The following is a 22,236-nucleotide window of genomic DNA, read 5'->3' on the forward strand; positions in this document are numbered from 1 at the left end:
AGGAAGGGCCCAGAGTGTTGTCAGCTTATAGTGTCTTGTGAGTGGGGCCAACAAGTGCTGTGCTATGTGTGGTTCCCGCTCCCTGTTTCTGGCGCTCCATTTATCCACCTCATCTTCACCTCCTCACTGCCAGTCATCTTGCTTCCCTCCTTGTTACTGCCAACGCCCCCACCCACCATCACCACACAAACATGCCCATTCCATCAGGGGAAGTGGGGTGGAGATCACTGCGGTCTTGAATTCCGCTGGGTTTCCATGGTTAAGGCTCAGATTTCTTACTGCCTGCCCTCCAACCACAGAGGTATTCTGGGTGGGCCTGTACTGTTCTCAGCTGGTCTGCCTCGTTGCAGTCGTACCTCACAATCCCTTCCAATGGGAGCCATGCCTCTGCTCTGTTCCCTGCACTGCCCAGGTGAGAGGAGTATGCAGGCCTCGTGTGGAGGACGAGAGAGTCAGGGTGGAATACTTGGTCAGTCCTTGTGGGCTGAGATGGACCTATATTTAATTAGGGACACAGAGTCCACCCTTCTTGCCAGCCGCATCACTGTATTGGTAGCATAGGGCGTAAAACGACTGTCTGTAGGTGCTGCAGCTGTTTCTGGAATCTGTCTGGCCCTTGAGGTGTACCTCCACTCTCAGGGTGTTGTGTGAGACCCGGGGGGAACAGGGTAGTTAGTGTCCGTCGTGGGCCTTTGGCATCGGAGCTCGGGAATCATCTGAATGCGTCACTGGACATGCCTCATTGATGGACAAACTTGATGTATGCTCTAGATAATGTGCGCTGTTTTTACAATCTACACTCCTGCTGGCCTTCTTTTGTGAAAGACTTGCAGAGAAAACAATCACGCCAAATAGCAATTGAGTATGGGAGAGGTTTCTCCTTGCGTCTTGCTGCGTAATTACCTTGGGACGCTGTGGCATCAAGTGAGGGCACCCTTCATTAACCATTAGGAGAGCAAGTCAAGCTCACTTTTGGCAGACATGCTCTACTTCTGCCCAATCAAATGCTGAGAAGATGCCCACCAACGTGTGGGCAGAGCCAAAACCCCTCTTTAGTACCTCTGAAAGCGTGTTTTTAGGTTAAATAAATAAGGTCTGCGGCAGATGTGCTTTTCCAGACAGACCTTAAAATGAAACTCCACTGTGGATGTTGAGAAGCATGTAAGACAATCTCAACCTCTGTGTTAACCTTTGATCTTCAGTCTGCTGTCGTACATAGTTGACAAAAACCCCAGATAACCGTGGCACTGAACGTCTCTTCACTGGCCTAGGTTGCTCCAGTCTGCTCTGCACCATTGCTGTTTTGGCTGATGGAAATCTCTCTTGGTTACAGGAGACGCCACTGTGCCTTCACTCAGGGCCTGATGTTGATGCTGCATGGCAAGGCCAGGAATTTACTCACCGACACCACTGCACTTCTGCAGTGATCCCACCACCATTTTGGAACCACATACAATTGGAAAAGGAGTGGCTTCTGTAGATGAAAGTGGAGGTCTCTCCGAATTCTCTGGCGTTTGAAGCAACACAGCAATGAGAAATGCCATCTATCCTGCAACCATTGTCGCAAACTGCTACACACAGTGTCTTTCCACAGACCTGAGAAAGTAGGGGTGCCAGAGCTACAAAGAAAAGCAGCCTTAAAAGAGCTTGGTTAGCTCTTCGCCCTCATCCCTACTTCTTGTTTTTAGGTGTTTTTAACTGAACTTGGATCTCTTAAGCTTCTCTATAATAATATGGTCACCGTCACATCTATAGTTTCAATTGATAATATGTTCTCTGCATTCGCACCATTTCTTCAGGCAAGGAGAGTAATGTTGCTGTGTTTTAAGACTACTAATGGCAACTTTGAAAAAGCAAGTAGCCATTTTGTGCACATGGTAAATGGATGCTTGTGATTAATGTTCAACCACTCCTTGTTTAAAAGCAAAGAGGTATTCAAATTGCTGATGACAGGAAAGGTTTACATCAAAAGATATCTTCGTTAAACATCGGGGTTCTCCTATGGTTAGGTACAGTGCTTTAAATGGGCCGGTACTGAGTACCGGCACTTTTTTATTTTGAGAGGGAGAGTACCGGCATATCTCAAGAAAAACCTAATACTTTTAATTGGGGAGTACCGGCACTTCTCAGAAACAAGCAGGTACTCTGGTACAGAGTACCTGCACTTCTATTTTTCCATTTAAAGCACTGGTTAGGTAAAGTCTCAAAGAACACCAATCACCGTTTTTATTTGCCTAGTTGTGAAAGCCAAGTGCTTTTTAGTAGAACAATACAAGAGTGAAACCGGAGCTCCATATTACGGGTTCAAGAGAGGAGGAGACTTCTTTCAGTTTTTACGTTCCCAGTTAAGATGTAACCCTCCGACTTTTTCTCTCTGAACACCTTAATTGTTAGTGAGGTAAACCGAATTTAAGCATAAAAGAAAGCATCCGTTTTGAGGCATTGTATGGCATGTACATAGCTGTAAAGTCAAAGCACCATGCAACATAAATTGTTTTGTGAGGAATATTTATGTGAGAAATTTGAACGTTCTGCTAAAGAGCAGACTGGCATCCACCTAAAGAATTCTCAGACTTAAGACTCACTTGGCCCTTGGGTTGTGCACCTGTATTCATTGAATTCTAATAGTGGGGAAGCTTAGTAGTGATCATAGACCCTGTTTGGTGAGAGAAAATTAGGATGGGCGGTAATTAGCATTTTCACTCGATTGATGTGGAAACAAACATCTGAGCTCACCTTGGAGTTATGTGGAATCTGTGAATCTACCGTAAGCATAAGGTTTTGTTTTATGGCAGCTAGGATGGAGTTAATCCTAGACTCACCAGCAAAAATAATGGAATCCAGAGTTCGTCCCTGCCAGTCGCCGGTTTGGTGCAGAATAACTGGGCTAAAACTCAGTTGCAGCAAGCACTGGTTAATGGCCATCATTCAAGAGTGAAATGATCATCCAAGTTCCAATCCGTTTGGAGGCTAGCAACATACATGTAGATTGTAATCCAAGAAGTATTTCTGGTATGTGGTAAAAAATAAAAGCTACACCAAAGAGAGAATGATAATCCTTAAAATAAGTATAATGACAAATCTCCAACCAGAGGAAACCGACCGTCTTCAAACTGTTCTCTCAAAAGCCAAATTATTGCTGGCAACTTAGCAAGATATCAAGATTCATATGTTAGGCTCATTTGAAAAATCTGAATGGATCAGTGGACGGACACAATTGGCCTGTGCAGGTAAAACATTCTATAAACAAAACAGTGAATTTTAACTACTTGGGATATGAAATTGTAGTTTTCTGTCTATATATGTTTATCTGGAGTGTTGTTTGGGTTTGTTATGGAGGAAAAGCAGCAATTGAATTTACCTGCTCACTTGTGCATCATGTTGATTACCGAAATTGTTTGGTTAAAAATGTTGAGCATTGATAATTATTTATACATTTTTGTTTGCTTTGTTTTGACATACCACTAATTAATATCTGATATTTTTTTTTTCCTTCTCACTGCCACCGCAGAATTCATGTGTCGACCCAGAACAGCTTTTCACCAAGCTAGAGCGGATCGGAAAAGGCTCCTTTGGCGAGGTGTACAAGGGCATTGATAACCGTTCAAAAGCTGTTGTGGCTATCAAGATTATCGATCTCGAGGAGGCTGAGGATGAGATTGAGGATATCCAACAAGAAATTACAGTATTGAGTCAGTGTGACAGCCCCTACATCACACGATACTATGGCTCATATCTAAAGGTACGTCTGACACTCGGGTTGCATCACCTGGCAGTATTGTCATTGTGTAGAAGAAGCAGGCTGCTCTGTGGGTCAGTGAAGGCAGTGGAGGCATGTATCTCGTCGCTCTGGTGGGAAAGTCACTGCCATACCTAGAGATCTTTACAAGGCAGAGATCTCTGTGCCGTCAGCAGAGATGCCCACACTGTGGCTCAGTTGAGTTCAATGAAACTTTACTGAGTGTGCACCAATGTTTATTGCAGCCGCTCAACAAAGTTTTTATTTCTTTGGAAAAAAAATCACAAAGTGGGAGATACTTAGTGGAAAACAAAAGAGAATTCTCCCAGACATGCTGGGTATCATTTCTTTGATTTCTTCTTCAGACTACCAGATGTTTCCTGGCAGGAAAAAAGTGAATAGGAACATATGCTCTAAACAGGCAAATAGTCTAAAGCACTTTCACTGAAGGTCCAATATCTGACGGGCTGCCGGTCAAAAGTTTTCAGCATCAGAGCCAGCATAGGCTCTGTTGTCAGAAACATGACAGTTCTCCTGACTCTAAATGGACCATGAAAATCACCAGTTTGGCAGATAGGATATCCGCCACGTCTTTGATGGAAGTATCCTTTCTGCCAAACACTTAATGAAGCCCTATTTTTCGTGTCTCAGGATGTATTTTTCTGCCCTCATTGTGCAGGCCAGGTACTGCCTAGTGTTGTGGCTCATTTCTCAAGGTACATATCCCCTATGGTCAGAAAAACACATTAAATTACCTACTAACATTTCTCCTATCTGAGCTGGTATTCCTCTGTTTCTGATTGTGACAGCCTTTCTGCTAATTGAATCTATCTGTTAATCACAATTGAGTTATTTGTGACGGTGTTTTGACGATTAAAAAACATATTTTCCAAACCTTGCCTTTAAATATTTGTTAACTATATCTAACGTTAGAAAACACCTTCAGATACTGGAAGGGAGAGTAGAGATGCAAATAACTGTATCTCATTTCTGTTACCCACTGCAGACGTTTGTTTTTGTCTCATTCTTATCCTACAGTACTGCTCTCTCAACTCCCCTTCCCTCCAGAGGGCCCAGTCATTTTATTGTGTGTCCTTCAGGAAAACGTGGTTGATTATGACTGTTGATAGGCTTAGAGGAAGGAGGGTTGGCCAGTCCTTTTCCACTAGCATCTTAATACTTCCTGCCTGATTGATTTCTAGGCTTGCCTACCTCCTCCCTTCTTGCCTAGTGTGTTTTCACCAAGCTTGGAGGAAGATGGATGAACAGGCTTTGCTATAAATGTGTTCGGAGAGAGGAATGGAGGCTATTGGTGCTCTGCCCTTCTTTCTTTCTCTACCCATTCATGGCACAGTACCTACTTCACCATCTGGCTTTGTGATGCTTACTCCAATGTATTCAAGTGCATCAGCATATTTAATTGTAAAGAAAAGTAGCATGTATTCCAACTACCCTATAATGATGGGCACCTTTTGCTAATTACTACTTTTTGTTGTTTACAGAGCACCAAACTATGGATTATCATGGAATATTTGGGTGGAGGTTCGGCGCTTGATTTGGTAAATATTTTTTACGTTTGCTAATTACCAACATAATAGGTTGGCTGTATATTTCTTTCACATTTACTTAGCAGGTTTGTTTGTATAACCGCTATACACCATTTACATACACAATCCCATAGATCAAGCAGAAATGGAGGATAGATGGAGTGCTTATGAACATAGAACACACAGAGCAGTTAATAGCCTGATTTTGTGGCTTTACATGACATACATTACATGCATTAAATGCATTGATCCACTTTTGTTGCTTTACATGATTCATAATTAGATACACTGGCCTAGAGTTGGTACATTATATACTGTGTCATTACACATAGTGGGACTTTGCCTAATATAGCCTGGTTTTGTGGATTTACTTGCTGGTGTATTATGAATACTACCCTGAGATAAATACATTGCCTAGTGGGGCAAAACACATACTAGCATGGTAATAATGTTTTATATACTTGGGTTGTCTGGTTAACTGTCTGAATTTGAGGCTTTGCATGCAGAGCATTATACATATTGGTTTACTTCCTGGGGACTTACTTAACTGGCCAGGGAGTAGTGCATTGCATCTTGGGGCATTGCAGACATCGGCTTGGTTTTATTCGTTCTCATACTGGGGCATTAGTTATACTGTCCTCGGGATAGTGTGTTGCATACTGTGGCATTGCAGGCATTGGTCTAATTGTGTTTTTACATGCAGGAACATTGGATATGCTAACCTGTGTAGTATTGGTGATGCTGATCCAGGGGTAGTGTGTGTGGTTTTTTATTTTTTATTTTTTATACTGTGGCATCTCAAATACTTACTGTGGTTTGTGCTTTACATACTTATTGTAGATTTTACTGGAGGAGTGGGCAGTGCTTTATATACTAGGTCTTAAAGATACTTACCTACGAGAGGTTATTTAGGAATTGCAGATACTGACCTAGTTATGGTGCTGTACGTAGTGAAGAAATAATGGCCTCCCTGGGATACTTTATATACTGGGATTTTGTAAAAACTGGACTGGTTACAGTGATTTATGTATATGGAGATGGTAAAAACCTGGCCCACTTGGTCCTCTGTATATCGGGATAGTTTGGAAAACTGGCCTTTCTGTAGTGCTTTACATAGTGGGGAAGTTAGAAATATCACTAGATATGGTACTTTACATATTGGGGTGATGGGTAATTTGTCTGGCTGTCATGCTTTACCTACCACTAAACAACTGGAATATAATTAGGTAATTGTCCAGCAAAACTACCTGTAGAATCTGTTGAATCAAAGCAAATGTACTAAAATTTATTTTTCTGTTTAAAAAAACAAAACAAAAAAAAAACTGTTTGCAGTTTTGCCTTGGGGAGAATCTGCCAAAGCTCTCCTTTGAATTGTCAGATAAGCCCACAAGGTTTGCTGGCTCTGTGGTGCAATTTGGGCTTATTTAACAGTTGCAATAGTCCAGTAAATCACAAAAAAACTGGAAAAAATGTATCACCAATCAAACATTTGCCAAATCCAATAAATTTGTGAATAGTCCTAAAAAGTAAGAGACCAAAACAGTTCTCTCTTCCTCAACAATATATACATTTCATTCCAAAGCACCCATTAAAACTTAAACTGTGCAACATATGCAGATAAGGTGTAAGAGAGCTGATCAATTCTTTTTTTTAAAACAAATATTTTTATTAGAGTTGCTTATGATCAACCAAAAAAATAAGCTTATTAAGCACACAGCATCATACATAAATCCATTTTGCAAAGGGACTTAATACACAGGATAAGTATAGTGGAACACAACAGGACAGATTCAAAATACAAAACCTGAAAGAAAGATGTTGACCCAAATGTTGTTCAGACACGCACAAGCCTTGGGGCCCTTGGCCTTAACAATAGTTAACTCGAGTTCAAACATTTGTGAGAACAATGTCCACCATTCAGAAACCATAGGGGGGCATAGGGTGAACCCAAACTCTTTTGAATCACAACCGGGCAACAGTAATTGCTATAGATAAAACCAGGATTAATCTGGAACTGATGTTACACGTGTGTGCCTGCATGTTATGCCTAACCGCCAACTTATTATAATACAGTTGAAAGGATAAAAGCTGCAACATGCCAGGCCAGAAAGCTTTAAGTGTGGACCATTCCACAAACATATGAATGATATCAGCTGCATGTATACCACATTTTGGACAATAAGTCTTGTGGTTGGCACTACTCTTAGACCATTTGCATATTCTTTCTAGAGTACACTATACCATACACACCGTCCAAAATTGCTGATGTTTTAGGCAAACAGAACAACTAATAATATCAAATGCGTCAGCGATTACATCAACCTGAATATCGTGATCAAGCTTGGCACTCCATTTGCCAGCAAGATTAGACCTATCATCCTCTCTGTCCATGGACATAATCCTATATAAGATTCTAATTGAGAGCTTGACTTCTGTGGTAAACAAAAATAAGTCAGGATGTCGACTTCCTTACCCCAGCCTTCTATACCTGGTTGTCTCAGAAAAAGTCTTGATCAGTAAGTATTTAAAGACTGATTTTTTTGTATGGTCATAGAGTGTCTCCATGGTGGAAAATGCACAAAACCTGTCAGAATCAAAAATCTGACTCACAGACTTAGTGGCCCTGTAATGCCATCCTTTGACCACTGAGTCATGAAAGTTAGGTGGAAAGTAGGGTTGGCCCACCGCGGTGTAAATGAATGGATAGTTGTAAGAGAATATTGGGTACAAATTTCTCCCCATGTTTGTGAGGCGTCCCTAATGATCTTAAACCAAAGCTGCTTAAAATAGTTGGGATCGGAACATCTACTAAAAAAGCACCTAAAATCCGGCCCCAGGGCTATTTGATACACTTGACCTAAGCAGTCAGGCTGTGATGATTGAGAACCTTCTTAATATGAGAGCCAATAGTGGCCTAGAAATACAGCTTGAAATCCGTGAGAGACAGTTCACCTTGACTAAAGGGAAGATTTAAAAGACGTACAGCCCTACTAGCCGTCCTATGTCTGCAAATAAAGCTGCCTATCACCACCTTGATTTAAAAAAAATAAAAAAAAAGATCCGGAACCCGTGAAGGGATCGCCTGAAAAAGATGGAGAAATTTAGGTAATATGTTCTTTTTGAAAATATTACATTGTCTGAGAATGCTGTTTGGGAGGCGATTCCATGACTGCATCTTAGAGATAACAGACTTTAGGAGGGGTTCGTAAATTAACAAAATACCAGCATTCGCACAGATCCTAACCCCCCGGTAGGTGATAAAGAGACCATTCCTGGAACAGGCAAGTCTGCTTGAAAATTCAGTATGATTTGTGTTAAGCTTCTAACCACAGTCTCCTCAAACCTCTCAGCCTCAATTGAAAGTTGTTCCGTAGCAGACAGAGGATCAGTAGAGTCGATTACGCCATCATCCACGTGTGCGCTTATGTTAAATTTGATGCCATTTAAAACGGCTGGAAGGATCAATCAGTTTGCGCTGAGATGCCTTAAATAGGGTTCAATGTAGAGAGCAAATAATAAGGGAGATAATGGGCATCCCTGATGGGTGCCACGGTAAATGCTAAATGAGGGAGAACAATGACCATCCAACACCAGCCTAGCTGTCGGATGTCAATAGAGAGACCTAACAAGTGGTGAAATAACTACCAATACCAAATGCGGACAGAGCAAACCAGAGAAACATTCATAAAACTTAGTCAAAAGCCTTTTTGGTGTTCGGCAGAACCATACTCAGCCTGCTACAGACTATCCCTACCACATCAAAGGTGGCAACAGGGGAGTTTGTGTGACTTGTGATATCCTAGTTGGAAACAAAACCATGTTGTTGTGGTGAAACTAGATACTGAGCCTGAGGGGCCAGGCGAGTAGCTAAGATTTTGGCAAACATTTTCACGTCAGAATTGATTAGTACAATCAGCCAGTATGCCACTCTCTCCTCGAGGTTTCTCCTTTTTTAAGGAACATTATAATATTGGTAAGATTCCATGTGGCAGGGGTTTCAGAGCCCTTTTTGAGACTTGCCACCAAATTCAAGAATATGGGGAGCAAATCTTTGCTAAATACCTCAGATAATTCTACGAAATGGCATCCTCCCCTGCTGCCTTCCCTGATGATAGCGACCTAAAAGCCCCTTCAGTTTCCTGAATTATGATAGCCCTCTATGGGTTGAGACGGGGGAGCTACGCACTTTGAATCTATGCTTTAATCTTTGATTGTACAACAGGTGATGAGTGACCATGGATGTCCTTATAGAAGTCTGTAAACTAATCCACAGTGGCATGAGTGCCAACATTACCCTTATTTTTTTAAATTACATTCCTATTTAGTCTTTATGCAATTTGGTGAGCAACGACTCTCCCAATATTTTTCCCATATTCATATTGAAGCGCCCTATGGCTAAGATACTTTAGTGCAACTTTTTCTCATAATCCTCAATCCAATATGCAGCGAAGCTTCAACAGTGTTGAATAAATAGACATTAACAAATGCCCTTGTTCTTTCTGCAATTCAACGTACAAGTCGAAAACACTTTTGGTAGTTTCTGCCGTCAACACATGAAATATGTTACTCTGAAAGTCCCAGTACAGCAAAAAGAAAGCAGTTCAAATCACAACCACAGCTTTAATATCAAAATAAGCAGAAGCTTAGTTGTAGGAAGTTGGCTCTGTATGTACTATTTCAAAGTAAGAAATAGCATGCACAGAGTCCAAGGGTTCCCCTTAGAGGTAAGATAGTGGCAAAAAGAGATCATTCTAATGCTCTATTTTGTGGTAGTGTGGTCGAGCAGTAGGCTTATCAGAGGGTAGTGTTAAGCATTTGTTGTACACACACAGGCAATAAATGAGGAACACACACTCAAAGACAATTCCAGGCCAATAGGTTTTTATATAGAAAAATATATTTTCTTAGTTTATTTTAAGAACCACAGGTTCAAGATTCACAAACAACTCTTTAAATGAAAGGTACTTCCCTTAGGAACTTTAGGAACTTTGAATTAGCAAAATAGCATATACAGTTTTCACACAAATGGCATATAGCTATTTTAAAACTGCACACAGTGCAATTTTCAACAGTTCCTGGGGGAGGTAAGTGTTTGTTAGTTTTGCAGGTAAGTAAACCACCTACGGGGTTCAAAGTTGGGTCCAAGGTAGCCCACTGTTGGGGGTTCAGGGCAACCCCAAAGTTAACACACCAGCAGCTCAGGGCCGGTCAGGTGCAGAGGTCAAAGTGGTGCCCAAAACACATAGGCTTCAATGGAGAAGGGGGTGCCCCGGTTCCAGTCTGCCAGCAGGTAGGTACCCGCGTCTTCGGAGGGCAGACCATGGGGGTTTTGTAGGACAGCGGGGGGGACACAAGTCAGCACAAAAAGTACACCCTCAGCGGCACGGGGGCGGCTGGGTGCAGAGTGCAAACAGGAGTCGGGTTCGCAATGTAATCCAATGAGAGACCAAGGGGTCTCTTCAGCGATGCAGGCAAGGGGGGGGCTCCTCGGGGTAGCCACCACCTGGGCAAGGGAGAGGGCCACCTGGGGGTCGTTCCTGCACTTGAGGTCGGATCCTTCAGGTCCTGGGGGCTGCGGATGCAGTGTCCTTACCAGGCGTTGGGTCTTTGGAGCAGGCAGTCGCGGTCAGGGGGAGCCTCGGGATTCCCTCTGCAGGCGTCGCTGTGGGGGCTCAGGGGGGTCAACTCTGGCTACTCACGGGCTCGCAGTCGCCGGGGAGTCCTCCCTGTAGTGTTTGTTCTCCACAAGTCGAGCCGGGGCCATCGGGTGCAGAGTGTAAAGTCTCACGCTTCCGGCAGGGAATGTGTGTTGTTTCAAAGTTGCTTCTTTGTTGCAAAGTTGCAGTCTTTGTGGAGCAGAGCCGCTGTCCTCTGGAGTTCTTGGTCCTTCTAGATACAGGGCAGTCCTCTGAGGCTTCAGAGGTCGCTGGACCCTGTGGAACGCGTCGCTGAGCAGTGTCTTTAGAAGTGGGGAGACAGGCCGGTAGAGCTGGGGCCAAAGCAGTTGGTGTCTCCGTCTTCTCTGCAGGTTTTTCAGCTCAGCAGTCCTTCTTCGTCTTAGGTTGTAGGAATCTATCTTGCTGTGTTCTGGGAGCCCCTAAATACTCAATTTAGAGGTGTGTTTAGGTCTGGGGGGTTAGTAGCCAATGGCTACTAGCCCTGAGGGTGGCTACACCCTCTTTGTGCCTCCTCCCTGAGGGTAGGGGGGCACATTCCTATCCCTATTGGGGGAATCCTCCATCTGCAAGATGGAGGATTTCTAAAAGTCAGAGTCACCTCAGCTCAGGACACCTTAGGGGCTGTCCTGACTGGCCAGTGACTCCTCCTTGTTTTTCTCATTATCTCCTCCGGCCTTGCCGCCAGAAGTGGGCCCGTGGCCGGAGGGGGTGGGCAACTCCACTAGCTGGTGTGCCCTGGGGTGCTGTAACAAAGGGGGTGAGCCTTTGAGGCTCACCGCCAGGTATTACAGTTCCTGCAGGGGGAGGTGAGAAGCACCTCCACCCAGTACAGGCTTTGTTACTAGCCACAGAGTGACAAGGCACTCTCCCCATGTGGCCAGCAACATGTCTGGTGTGTGGCAGGCTGCTAAAACTAGTCAGCCCACACTGGTAGTCGGTTAAGGTTTCAGGGGGCACCTCTAAGGTGCCCTCTGGGGTGTATGTTACAATAAAATGAACACTGGCATCAGTGTGCATTTATTGTGCTGAGAAGTTTGATACCAAACTTCACAGTTTTCAGTGTAGCCATTATGGTGCTGTGGAGTTCGTACATGACAGACTCCCAGACCATATACTCTTATGGCTACCCTGCACTTACAATGTCTAAGGTTTTGTTTAGACACTGTAGGGGCATAGTGCTGATGCACTTATGCCCTCACCTATGGTATAGTGCACCCTGCCTTAGGGCTGTAAGGCCTGCTAGAGGGGTGACTTATCTATACCTATAGGCAGTGTGAGGTTGGCATGGCGCCCTGAGGGGAGTGCCATGTCGACTTAGTCTTTTTACCCCCACTAGCACACACAAGCTGGCAAGCAGTGTGTCTGTGCTGAGTGAGGGGTCCCCAGGGTGGCATAAGACATGCTGCAGCCCTTAGAGACCTTCCCTGGCATCAGGGCCCTTGGTACTAGGGGTACCAGTTACAAGGGACTTACCTGGATGCCAAGGTGTGCCAATTGTGGAAACAAAAGTACAGGTTAGGGAAAGAACACTGGTGCTGGGGCCTGATTAGCAGGCCTCAGCACACTTTCAAATCATAACTTGGCATCAGCAAAGGCAAAAAGTCAGGGGGTAACCATGCCAAGGATGCATTTCCTTACATTAGTGATATAGCTTCTCATGCAGTTTATACTAACCAATTGTGCAGCTCTGGGACCGCTTTATAAAGAGCATCAAGCTCAGCTTACTGACACCGCAGCGCACAACCTATCCACACAGCTAACTTTTCAACTCTGGGTACAATAATAGCAATGAGCATGTGAAGGGGAGGCTATTTATATTATTAACGAACACACATAAACAAATCCAAAATCCGTTCCCTCAGAATGGCCATTTATTCCATCTGTTGAAATGGCACCCTGCATGAGTGTACTATGCTCTAATGAGCCTGGTTATCAAAGTGCTAGAAATTATGCTTTCCCACCAGCTCTGGGATGCTTATCCCAGGATTAATTACAGCTATCCGATTTCAAAAGGCGTCAGGAATGACAGAAATCTTCATTCTGCAGAAGTTTGTTGCATTCTAAAACGGCAACAGTTATGCTATCATGTCCAGTTGTCATTTGGGTTAGGAAAGGGGTTCTACTGGAAAACCACCAGATCCGTAAAATAAACAAATTGCTTATATGAATCCCCACCTTGTGATTTTAACAGGGAAAGAGCAGTGGCTACAGTGTATCTGCCAGAAGTCGGACTGTATAGATTATTGAAGCTCCAAGCCATTTGTTTTTTTTAAATAGAAGACCTTTGAACATTGAGAGTAAATGGCTTTCATAAACAGTGAAAGCCAACAGAATAAGTAAAGGCGACTGTGTTATTTGTTAAATGCACTAGAACATAACATATATCTTTATGTTTTCACCAGGTCACTGGTGTGACGATGCAGACAGAAAACACATTTCAGAATGAAGTACATTTAAACGTCTATTAATATCATTCTCAGGGGGGTGGTGGCCAAGCCACCAAACATGATGGACGCGAGCTTCTAGAGCTCCGCGCCGCACCCGGATAATCCGGCTTAATTAGGGGTGAACGGAGGGGGGTGGGCATGCTGCTCCCCGCGACTTGAATCGGAGCCTGGGAGGCTGGGAGCGGACCTCCGACGCCCTGCGGCTGCAAAGCGGTGCTGCAGCCCCGAAGTCCGCGTCAGAAGTTGGTGCCCTGGGCCATGGCACTTGAGGAGCTACGAAAGAGTAGAGGCTGCCTTGAGAACAAGCGCCTGCAACAAAACCGCCATGTAGCATCCACATCGGAGGACCAAGCCATGAAACATAGCAAACCGAAAGGTTAAGCAGTGCGGCCCTGGTTAAATTTCAGGCCTGAGCACCACTAGAGAACCCCTCTTGGAGGCCGGTGAGCCTGATCTGGAGGGGGGGGGGAGGCAACGCCCCCTAACAACAAGTAAGAAGCAGAGCGTGCGGTTCACGTGGCTCCCACATCGGGACTGGGTGTGGACTGGGGCGGTGCCCTTGAGCCCTCTGAGAACCGGGGAAGATGAGTGCCCTCTTCCCCCTGCAACTGGCCACAGCCTTGAATAAAAGGTCTCCCCCGGACGCACGGGGTTCCGGATGGAGAGGCGAGGGGAGCATGCCTGATTGATAGAAAATCTGGGCCTCCTTTGATTCCGCTGGAATCGCTTGACCTCCACTCATATTGATACTAAATGCATCTGCCCTATTGAGAACACACAACACTACAAAGCACCAATAGCGAATAATTAGGTGCCAGGTGACCGAGCGGAGAGAACCACCTAACCGGGCTGCTCGTGCTGTCACAGGGGGCCTGCTATCTACCCCCGCACAAGCGGGCCCTGCCAGACACCTAGGGCGTCTGGTGAGCGGGGACTGCACTAAAGAACGCAGTGCAAACTAGCGGGCACGGAGTCCTACATCGGAGGTGTTACAAGCTGCGATTCTCTGCTGGGCAAGCCACCAGAAGAGAATCATAACACTGACCGAAGGTGAGCATTGGAGACATGACTTGGAGCGGAACTGTGCGAACCTGGTGGTGAACTACCTACCCCCCTCCCCCCACCCACTGATCCAGTTGAAACCAGACTGGAACACGACGCACATACGGCAGCCGACAAAACTGTGGTCAACGACCAAGCAGAACCCCCCCCCCCAAAAAAAAACTGGAACATGGCCGGAACAGGGCGCCTACGCTCGGGAGCAGGAAGTGGGAAAACACAAGACTCGTTAAATCAAGACAGCCAAAAACTTGATGCAGTACTTGCAGCGGTGGAGCGCATTGGAGACTCACTAGAACGTGCCCGCACGTCGTTGGAAGCCAAATTAGATAAAGTGGCAAACGACCTCGTCCTACTCCACGCAGACCAATGCAAGCTCACAGATAAAACCAAAGAGATTGAGGCCACAGTAAATGAACTAACGGCCGCGACTACCCAATTGAAAGCTGGAATGGAAGACATACAGGCCAGGGTGACGGAACTGGAACGCTGAGTCGAAGGTGCAGAGGGCCGCTCCAGAAGAAATAACATCCGGGTAGTGAATCTACCAGAAGGCACTGAAGACCGAGACACGGTGACCTTCTCTGAGAATTGGCTGCGGGGGTTGGTACCAGAAGGTGAACTAACTCCCTTCTTCTCTGTGGAACGTGCGCATCGCATCCTGGCTCGACCAAGGCCACCGGGCAGCGCTCCGCGCCCATTCATCATTCGGCTGCTCCATTATGCAGATAGGGACATTATACTGAGAGCAGTGAGGGCCGGCCCGCCTCACCAAGTAGACAACGCGCAGATCTTGTTATTTCCTGACTATACCTTAGCGGTACAAAGAGATAGATCCTCTTAATTGCCTTTGAAGCGTAAGCTACGTTCCCTAGGCCTAACCTATTCTCTGCTATTCCCCGCCAAACTACGAGTTGTGACAGAAGACAAAACACACTTCTTCTCCACTCCGGAGGCAGCATGGGAATGGCCTGAAACATCTGGGCTATCCTCTAGTGGCGCACCAGAACGAGCAGGACCGACTCCTAGGCCGAGGCGCAGCCGCACCAGAAGGGACCGGAGGAGAAACACGACTCGCGCCGAATCAACTAAATGCGCTCCAGACCTACAACTACTAATCCAGGCATCGCCCCTACCTTCGGGATCAGACACAGAACTCTCTCAACCGAATAGTGACCGCCCTTTCACACCGGATCAGCTATTGGAATCAGATCATACTGGAGGGCCCTCTGTGACGCTGCCCACTGCAGATTAACTTTTTTAAGTGAACTTCGAACAATGCCTAGAGACCATGCGCAGCAGGAGCCACCAAGCCAACGATGTTTGCATGGATGTGACTTGAGAGATGAGGGGCAATAGACCTGACCACTGAACATACACAATGGCCAACAAGCAGCCATGTACGCTTTGGGTGACCTGACCCCCATTCCCTGACGCTAAGACTGGGGGATATGGAGCTCCCCCCCTACGTTCCCCCTATCTTCCTTTTCTCTTATCTGCCACAACCGCACAAGAAAAAGCCCATATCTGAAGTACTCCCCTTCCCCTCCCCCCCCCATTTTTGTGAATTTGGCCTACCCCCAAGCTCCTACCAGTGGAGACACATAATGTATGGGTGTGTGTTAGCACGTTATCAGTTTTGTTGTTGTGTTTGGGCGGTGACTTGTTGTCTATCTGCTCCAATGGCATTAGTTATGTTTTGTTTCTGCCGGCCGATACTTGCCGAATCCTTGGCCTTTTAGCAGGGAAGGGAAAAATAACGGCGAGACACAACTCGGAGGGATGGGGCAGGGAGACATGTCAGACAGTCCAATGTTTCCAATATGGCCACGTACACAACAATCACCTGGAACGTAAGAGGTATTCACACTCCCAAGCGGCGATATGCTATTTACTCCTATCTCAAAGGTCATTCGATCCATATAGCACTCCTACAGGAGACACACATAGCGAGCCCCGAGATCCCCCGACTGCGCAGGCGCTTGAGAGGACAATTATACGCGACAGGACACTCCGCATACGCTAAAGATACGCTAATTTGGATTAGGGCTGGTACCCCCTTTAAGGTGGAAGAACGGTCCTAGACTCGCAGGGTAGATTTGTGCTGGTTAAGGGAAAACTTGCAGGGCACATGGTTGTATTGGGTTCTATATATGCCCCAAACACAGACCAAACTGTCTTTCTACATGGTCTTTCTCACCAAGTGGCGGGTTGGAGTGGCCTTCCGTGGCTGCTTGGGGGGGGACTATAATAGTGTACTTGACGTGGAGATGGACCGCTCCTATCTCCCGCTGCCCACATCACTAGTGGTAGCGGCCTCGAAGGGCCTGGTAAACTGGATCCAACAATGGCAGCTGGTAGATGTGTGGAGGCAAAGAGACAGGACAGACAGGGTTTACTCTGCTCCACACGTACGCCTAGATAGAATACTTTGCACCACGAGATTCGCCCCGGTGGTGGTGAACTTGGAGTATCTAGGGTGCACACACTCTGACCACAATCCCCTGATAGCGCGACTGTGGTGGGGATCCCCCCGCTCGGCTATTCCCACATGGAAGTTGAGGCCGGAGCTGCTGGAAGATGCTGCTTTTCGAGCATCATTAAGCGCTGTAATCCCAGAATTTTTTTAACAAAACGATGGCACGGCCTCATCGGGTTTTGATAGAGTGGGACGCATTTAAGGTTTTCATACGAGGGCATTGTCTGGGTGCTCAGTGCAACCCACGCCGCTCCGTTGAACGAGAACTGGCCAGAGTAGAGCGGGATCTATTACAACCAGAGAGGGAAGCAATCAGCCAGATGACTCGAGACTATCAGTAATACGTGCCGAACACCTGTCACTGCTAGAGCGTCTGCGATGCTTAAATTACACTGCACACTCCGCAAGAACCCATGCATCCGCTGATAAGGCAGGCAAGCTCCTAGCCTGGCTGATTCGACAGGACTGTGAGAGGAAACCGATAGTCGAAATCCTCTCACAAGCGGGGGAACTAATATACACACCCCGGGAGATACAGACTGAGTTCGCAAGACACTACGAGGCACTCTACGCCTCAAGGTCAGCTCTTGGTGGCGACTCCGGAGTAGAGCTCCCACATCTAGAAGACAAACAGTTTGAGGTTCTTTAGGCACCCCTCGACCTCGAAGAGATTAGATCTAGTATCCGCAAGCTTGCGTCCGGCAAAATGCCAGGCCCAGATGGACTCCCAGTCGACTTTTTTATAAGACCTTCACAGTGCAATTGGCGCCCAAATTGCTCAATCTTTACGAGACAGCTGAACGGGAGGGCCATCTATCGCCCACCCAAAGGGAAGTACTACTGGTTTCCCTTCCTAAACCTGGGAGGAACCCGGTAGACATGGGTTCGTATAGACCATTGCCAATGCTGAACACTGATTATAAAATATTAGCCAAATTACTGGCGATGAGCCTTGCACCGACTGTGCCGGATCTGATACACACGGACCAAAACGGATTTGTCCCGGCTAGAGACACCTCCCACAATATCAGAAGGTTATTCCGAGTTATGCAATATGCGAAACGTGATTGGCCACGAGCGGGCTGCCTCGTTTTAGATCTGGAAAAGGCCTTTGACTCCTTGGAGTGGCCCTATTTGTTCAGAGTCCTTCGACAGCTCGGTATAGGTCCATACTTCTCTCGCCTAACTAAACTACTATACACCAGACCACTAGTCTGGGTGAGGTTGGGGTCTGAGATATCTGAACGGATTCGGGTGTGCAGGGGCACGAGACAGGGTTGTCCCCTTTCACCATTGCTGTTCTCACTCGCTATGGAACCCTTGGCAGCGGCCTTGCGCAAAGAAGGGAGTAACTGGGGTATCCCGTTAGGGGACGGTACCCACATAGTCTCACTGTATGCTGACGACCTTCTCCTATACTTTCGAGACGTCACGCGAGTCCCCCCTCCCCCCCCCAAAGCTGGCTCACTTCTACAACAATTTGCGCTAACATCTGGCCTGAGGGTCAATTGGTCTAAATCTTGCCTCTTTCCCTTTGACCCGGGACTCTCGGATCCGGGACTCATTCTTGCCGGAAACTCCCTCCCTTGGCAACCCCATACATTCAGATACCTGGGTGTCCGAATATATCACCGTGAGGAAGACATATTTGAGGGCAACCTTGTAAGGGCTGTGTCCTCGGTCAAATCCCATATAGTCTTCTGGAGGACACTGCCGCTGTCAGTAGCAGGCAGGATAGCACTCCTGAAAATGGTAGTCCTGCCCCGACTTCTGTACTTCTTCACTAACCTCCCGCACTATATTCCTCCTGGTTTCTTCAGGGCTCTGGAGACAGGATTGAGGGAATTCATTTGGAATGGTGGCCGCTGTAGAGTTGCTCTAAAAAAAAAAAAAAACCTGTACCTACCGCCAGACAAGGGCGGACTAGCAATCCCTAACCTGGAACAATACTACCTAGAGGCTCAGCTTCAGTAGATATCCAGATGGCTGGCGGATGTTCAACTCGTAGACACAGCATCAGAGAGCAGATGTTGGTCACTCCAACAGATACAACACTTATTCCACCCACTCGTGCAGACGCGGACCCCACGGCAACTCTTTCTTAGAGTAGCCCACAAATGTTTCCGCCAATCACGCCGCCTCACAGACTCAATAGTTCCTTTCGCACCAGAGTCACGTCAGAATCCGAACTACGCACATGGCAAGAAATAGAACTGTACACACTGGGAGATCTCTTCGAAGAAACCCAACTGCTCCCCTTTGCCAGGCTTCAGGAGATGGGGCTGCCACCTGGTCAATTTTTATAACACTGCTCCTTGATAGCGGCAATGAGATCCAAATGGGGAGACATCTCTGTGGCCCCTCCCACTCACTTGCTGATTCAGTACCTACAGGTGATGGGCCGGGGGCGTCACCTGATTAGCTGGCTGGCAGATGCTTTGAGATCCCAGACCGCCCTTGAAAACAAAACACTACGTGTGGCATGGGAAACAGACACTGGCGATTCGATTGCACTAACGCAATGGAGGTCTGCCCTATCGGGCCACCTTAACGTGCCTCCCAATTCTCGATTCCGCTTAATTCAATATTACATAGTGCACAGAGCCTACCTCACGCCAGCCCGCGTGAACAGATACTTCGCTTGCAGAGACGCGGCTTGTCCCCGATGCCGCGAGATCAGAGCAGACTTCCTGCACATGCTCTGGTCCTGTCCTGACTTGGGCTTCTACTGGAGGGCAGTGACTGACAACCTGTCTGATTGTATAACACAACGAATACCCTTTACATGGGAAGCATGCATCCTAGGATTATTCCCCAGAAGCAAGCAGCACAGAGCAGAGGTACGCTTTGCAGACTTAGGACTCATTGTAGCAAAGCGATTAGTGACCCACAGATGGAAATCACCGGGCCCGCCACCGGTACAGGCCTGGAGGCGATCTCTCGAGGTGTGGGCGGTGGCTGAGGGCACGGTGCTGGCGCGAGAGGAAGTCTTGGGGTTGAGACAGTTTCCATTGTCCGCCAACTGGGAGGGAATGTTGCTGCGACTGCGTAATATGGGAATATGCCCATCAGAAGAGGGAGTGGAATAGCGTGAGTGGACGCCCCCCTGACGAGAAAACACACTGCATGGGGGAGCTGAATACGAATAGTTGGCCAGATAGACCCCGACACTGGGACTTAAAGTGACAACACCTACTTGACCTGACACCCGGCCCAGCCTCTCAATAAGCTGATTTGCAACAATGTAAACCCCACCCCGATTGGGAAATAGTCATACGAGTGTAATCTATACAAGTGTCTATTGCCGGCAATTGTTAAATGTTAACCTTCTTCCTTTTCTGTTTTTTTCCCCTTGTATTCAAAGTTAGCAGATATATCAAATTCATAATCTCTACCTACCTAACCAAACTGCTCCAACTGAACATTCGTGTTAGAAATAACTTTAAACCAGCAAACGCTGTTACACGACACGTAGGCTGATGGACATTAGAAACTTTATTGACTTTTCCACCCGCAATCATGTAAGGGGTTTACAATAATAAAATCCATCAAACAACAAGTACAACGTTGTAAGACAACTGGAGGTAACATAATAATTAAACTGTATAAATGACTAATTGCAAATATATGCTGAATAATATGCTGCAACAATGCATCTCATATACATCACCAGTTATGTAATGATATAAGAACGTACACCACACTATGTGAAATTGAAACAAATGCAGAAACACGAAGCAATGTAATGATAAAAATAATAATAAACAGATTTATGAAAAAAAAAAAAAATATTGTCAGAAATTCTAATTACCCCAGTATATCAAGCCACAGGAGGAAATCTGTTATAATAAAGTATTTCAGAGCCCAGAAATTACCCACCCCCGTGGTATCAGTAATTATTTTGGTGCATGAAGTGCCTGCGTTAGCATTATGAACACTGCAAAGGCCTCCTGTTCCCAAATGACACCGCACTTTTGAATTGGAATGAGAGACTGTGAGGCAAAACTTATTAATTGCTCTCTCCAGTGGAAGAAATAACAAGTGTCATTAATTTTAAAGTGCCTCTCATTGAGGTAGAGCAACAGTAAAGAAGTTCACACAAAAAAGGCATCACTCCAAATAGGCCGGGCCCAGTGAGTTGCTTACTTACTTCCCTAGCAGCTACTTTTTTTCTTTTTTCGTTTTAAACATACCTGCCCTGCTGGTTGTGGCTGACGGACATAGTCTGAACGGATGTTTCAAGCTAGGTAACTCCTTCAGCTTTCGTACTGCACCACAAGTCTGACTGGAGCTGGAAATAGCGTCCTGCATAACTGCAGCATGAGAAGGAGACACCTCGAGTCTTTTCTATAAAATACCCCCACAATTTCTCCCCCAAAATAAGCCTCCAAACATGTGTCACCGACAATGCTGTAATAGTTTAACTATCCGCACTCGCTTCTAAGACTCTTCATCTGCTGTGTGTGCTAGGCGAATTTCTAATTTTGATTCCTGTACTATATCCATAATGTTGTAGCGTCTTGGAGGCAGACTGAGAAAGAATCACAGTGCAGGAGGAGGGAGTTTGGGATGTTCCAACAGAAACAAAAGGAGAACGAAGCAAGCAACGTCAGCGGAGCAAAGAACGAAAAGAAAAACACAATGAATAACATTGAAATTGATTTGAAGGCGCATCTTATTATCCCCTTCGCTGCCAGGCCTTTTCCTCCTCCTGTGCCGAGCCTTTCTTTTGGCTATTTGGGGCAGTTCCTGCTTAGGCCCTCATAACTTTTTGTTCACATAAGCTACCCAAGCCAAATTTGCATCCTTTTTTTCCAACATCCTAGGGATTTTAGAGGTACCCAGACTTTGTGGGTTCCCCAGAAGGAGGCCAAGAAATTAGCCAAAATACAGTGAAAATTTCGTTTTTTTTTTAAAAAATGGGAAAAAAGGGCTGCAGAAGAAGGCTTGTGGTTTCTTCCCTGAAAATGGCATCAACAAAGGGTTTGCGGTGCTAAAATCACCAGCTTCCCAGCTTTCAGGAACAGGCAGACTTGAATCAGAAAACCCAATTTTTCAACACAATTTTGGCATTTTACTGGGACATACCCCATTTTTACGATTTTCTTTGCTTTCAGCCTCCTTCTAGTCAGTGACAGAAATGGGCGTGAAACCAATGCTGGATCCCAGAAACCGAAACATTTCTGAAAAGTAGACAAAATTCTGAATTCAGCGAGGGGTAAATTGTGTAGAACCTACAAGGGTTTCCTACAGAACATAACAACTGAAAACAAAAAAATATTGAAAT

The 22,236-nt window shown here is 46.0% G+C and overlaps 1 protein-coding gene across 1 annotated transcript in view; it reads left to right on the forward strand.

Annotated features, from left to right (window-relative positions):
• STK25 (serine/threonine kinase 25) overlaps nucleotides 1-22,236 on the forward strand; it is a 316,673-nt gene that overhangs the window by 65,221 nt on the left and 229,216 nt on the right. The window contains exons 2-3 of the mRNA XM_069213631.1: nucleotides 3,512-3,742; nucleotides 5,242-5,298. Coding sequence (XP_069069732.1) covers nucleotides 3,512-3,742; nucleotides 5,242-5,298 — 288 coding nt within the window. The remainder of the gene's footprint in view (nucleotides 1-3,511; nucleotides 3,743-5,241; nucleotides 5,299-22,236) is intronic.

This window comes from Pleurodeles waltl, chromosome 11 (genome assembly GCF_031143425.1).
Source record: "Pleurodeles waltl isolate 20211129_DDA chromosome 11, aPleWal1.hap1.20221129, whole genome shotgun sequence".
Lineage (NCBI taxonomy): Eukaryota > Metazoa > Chordata > Amphibia > Caudata > Salamandridae > Pleurodeles > Pleurodeles waltl.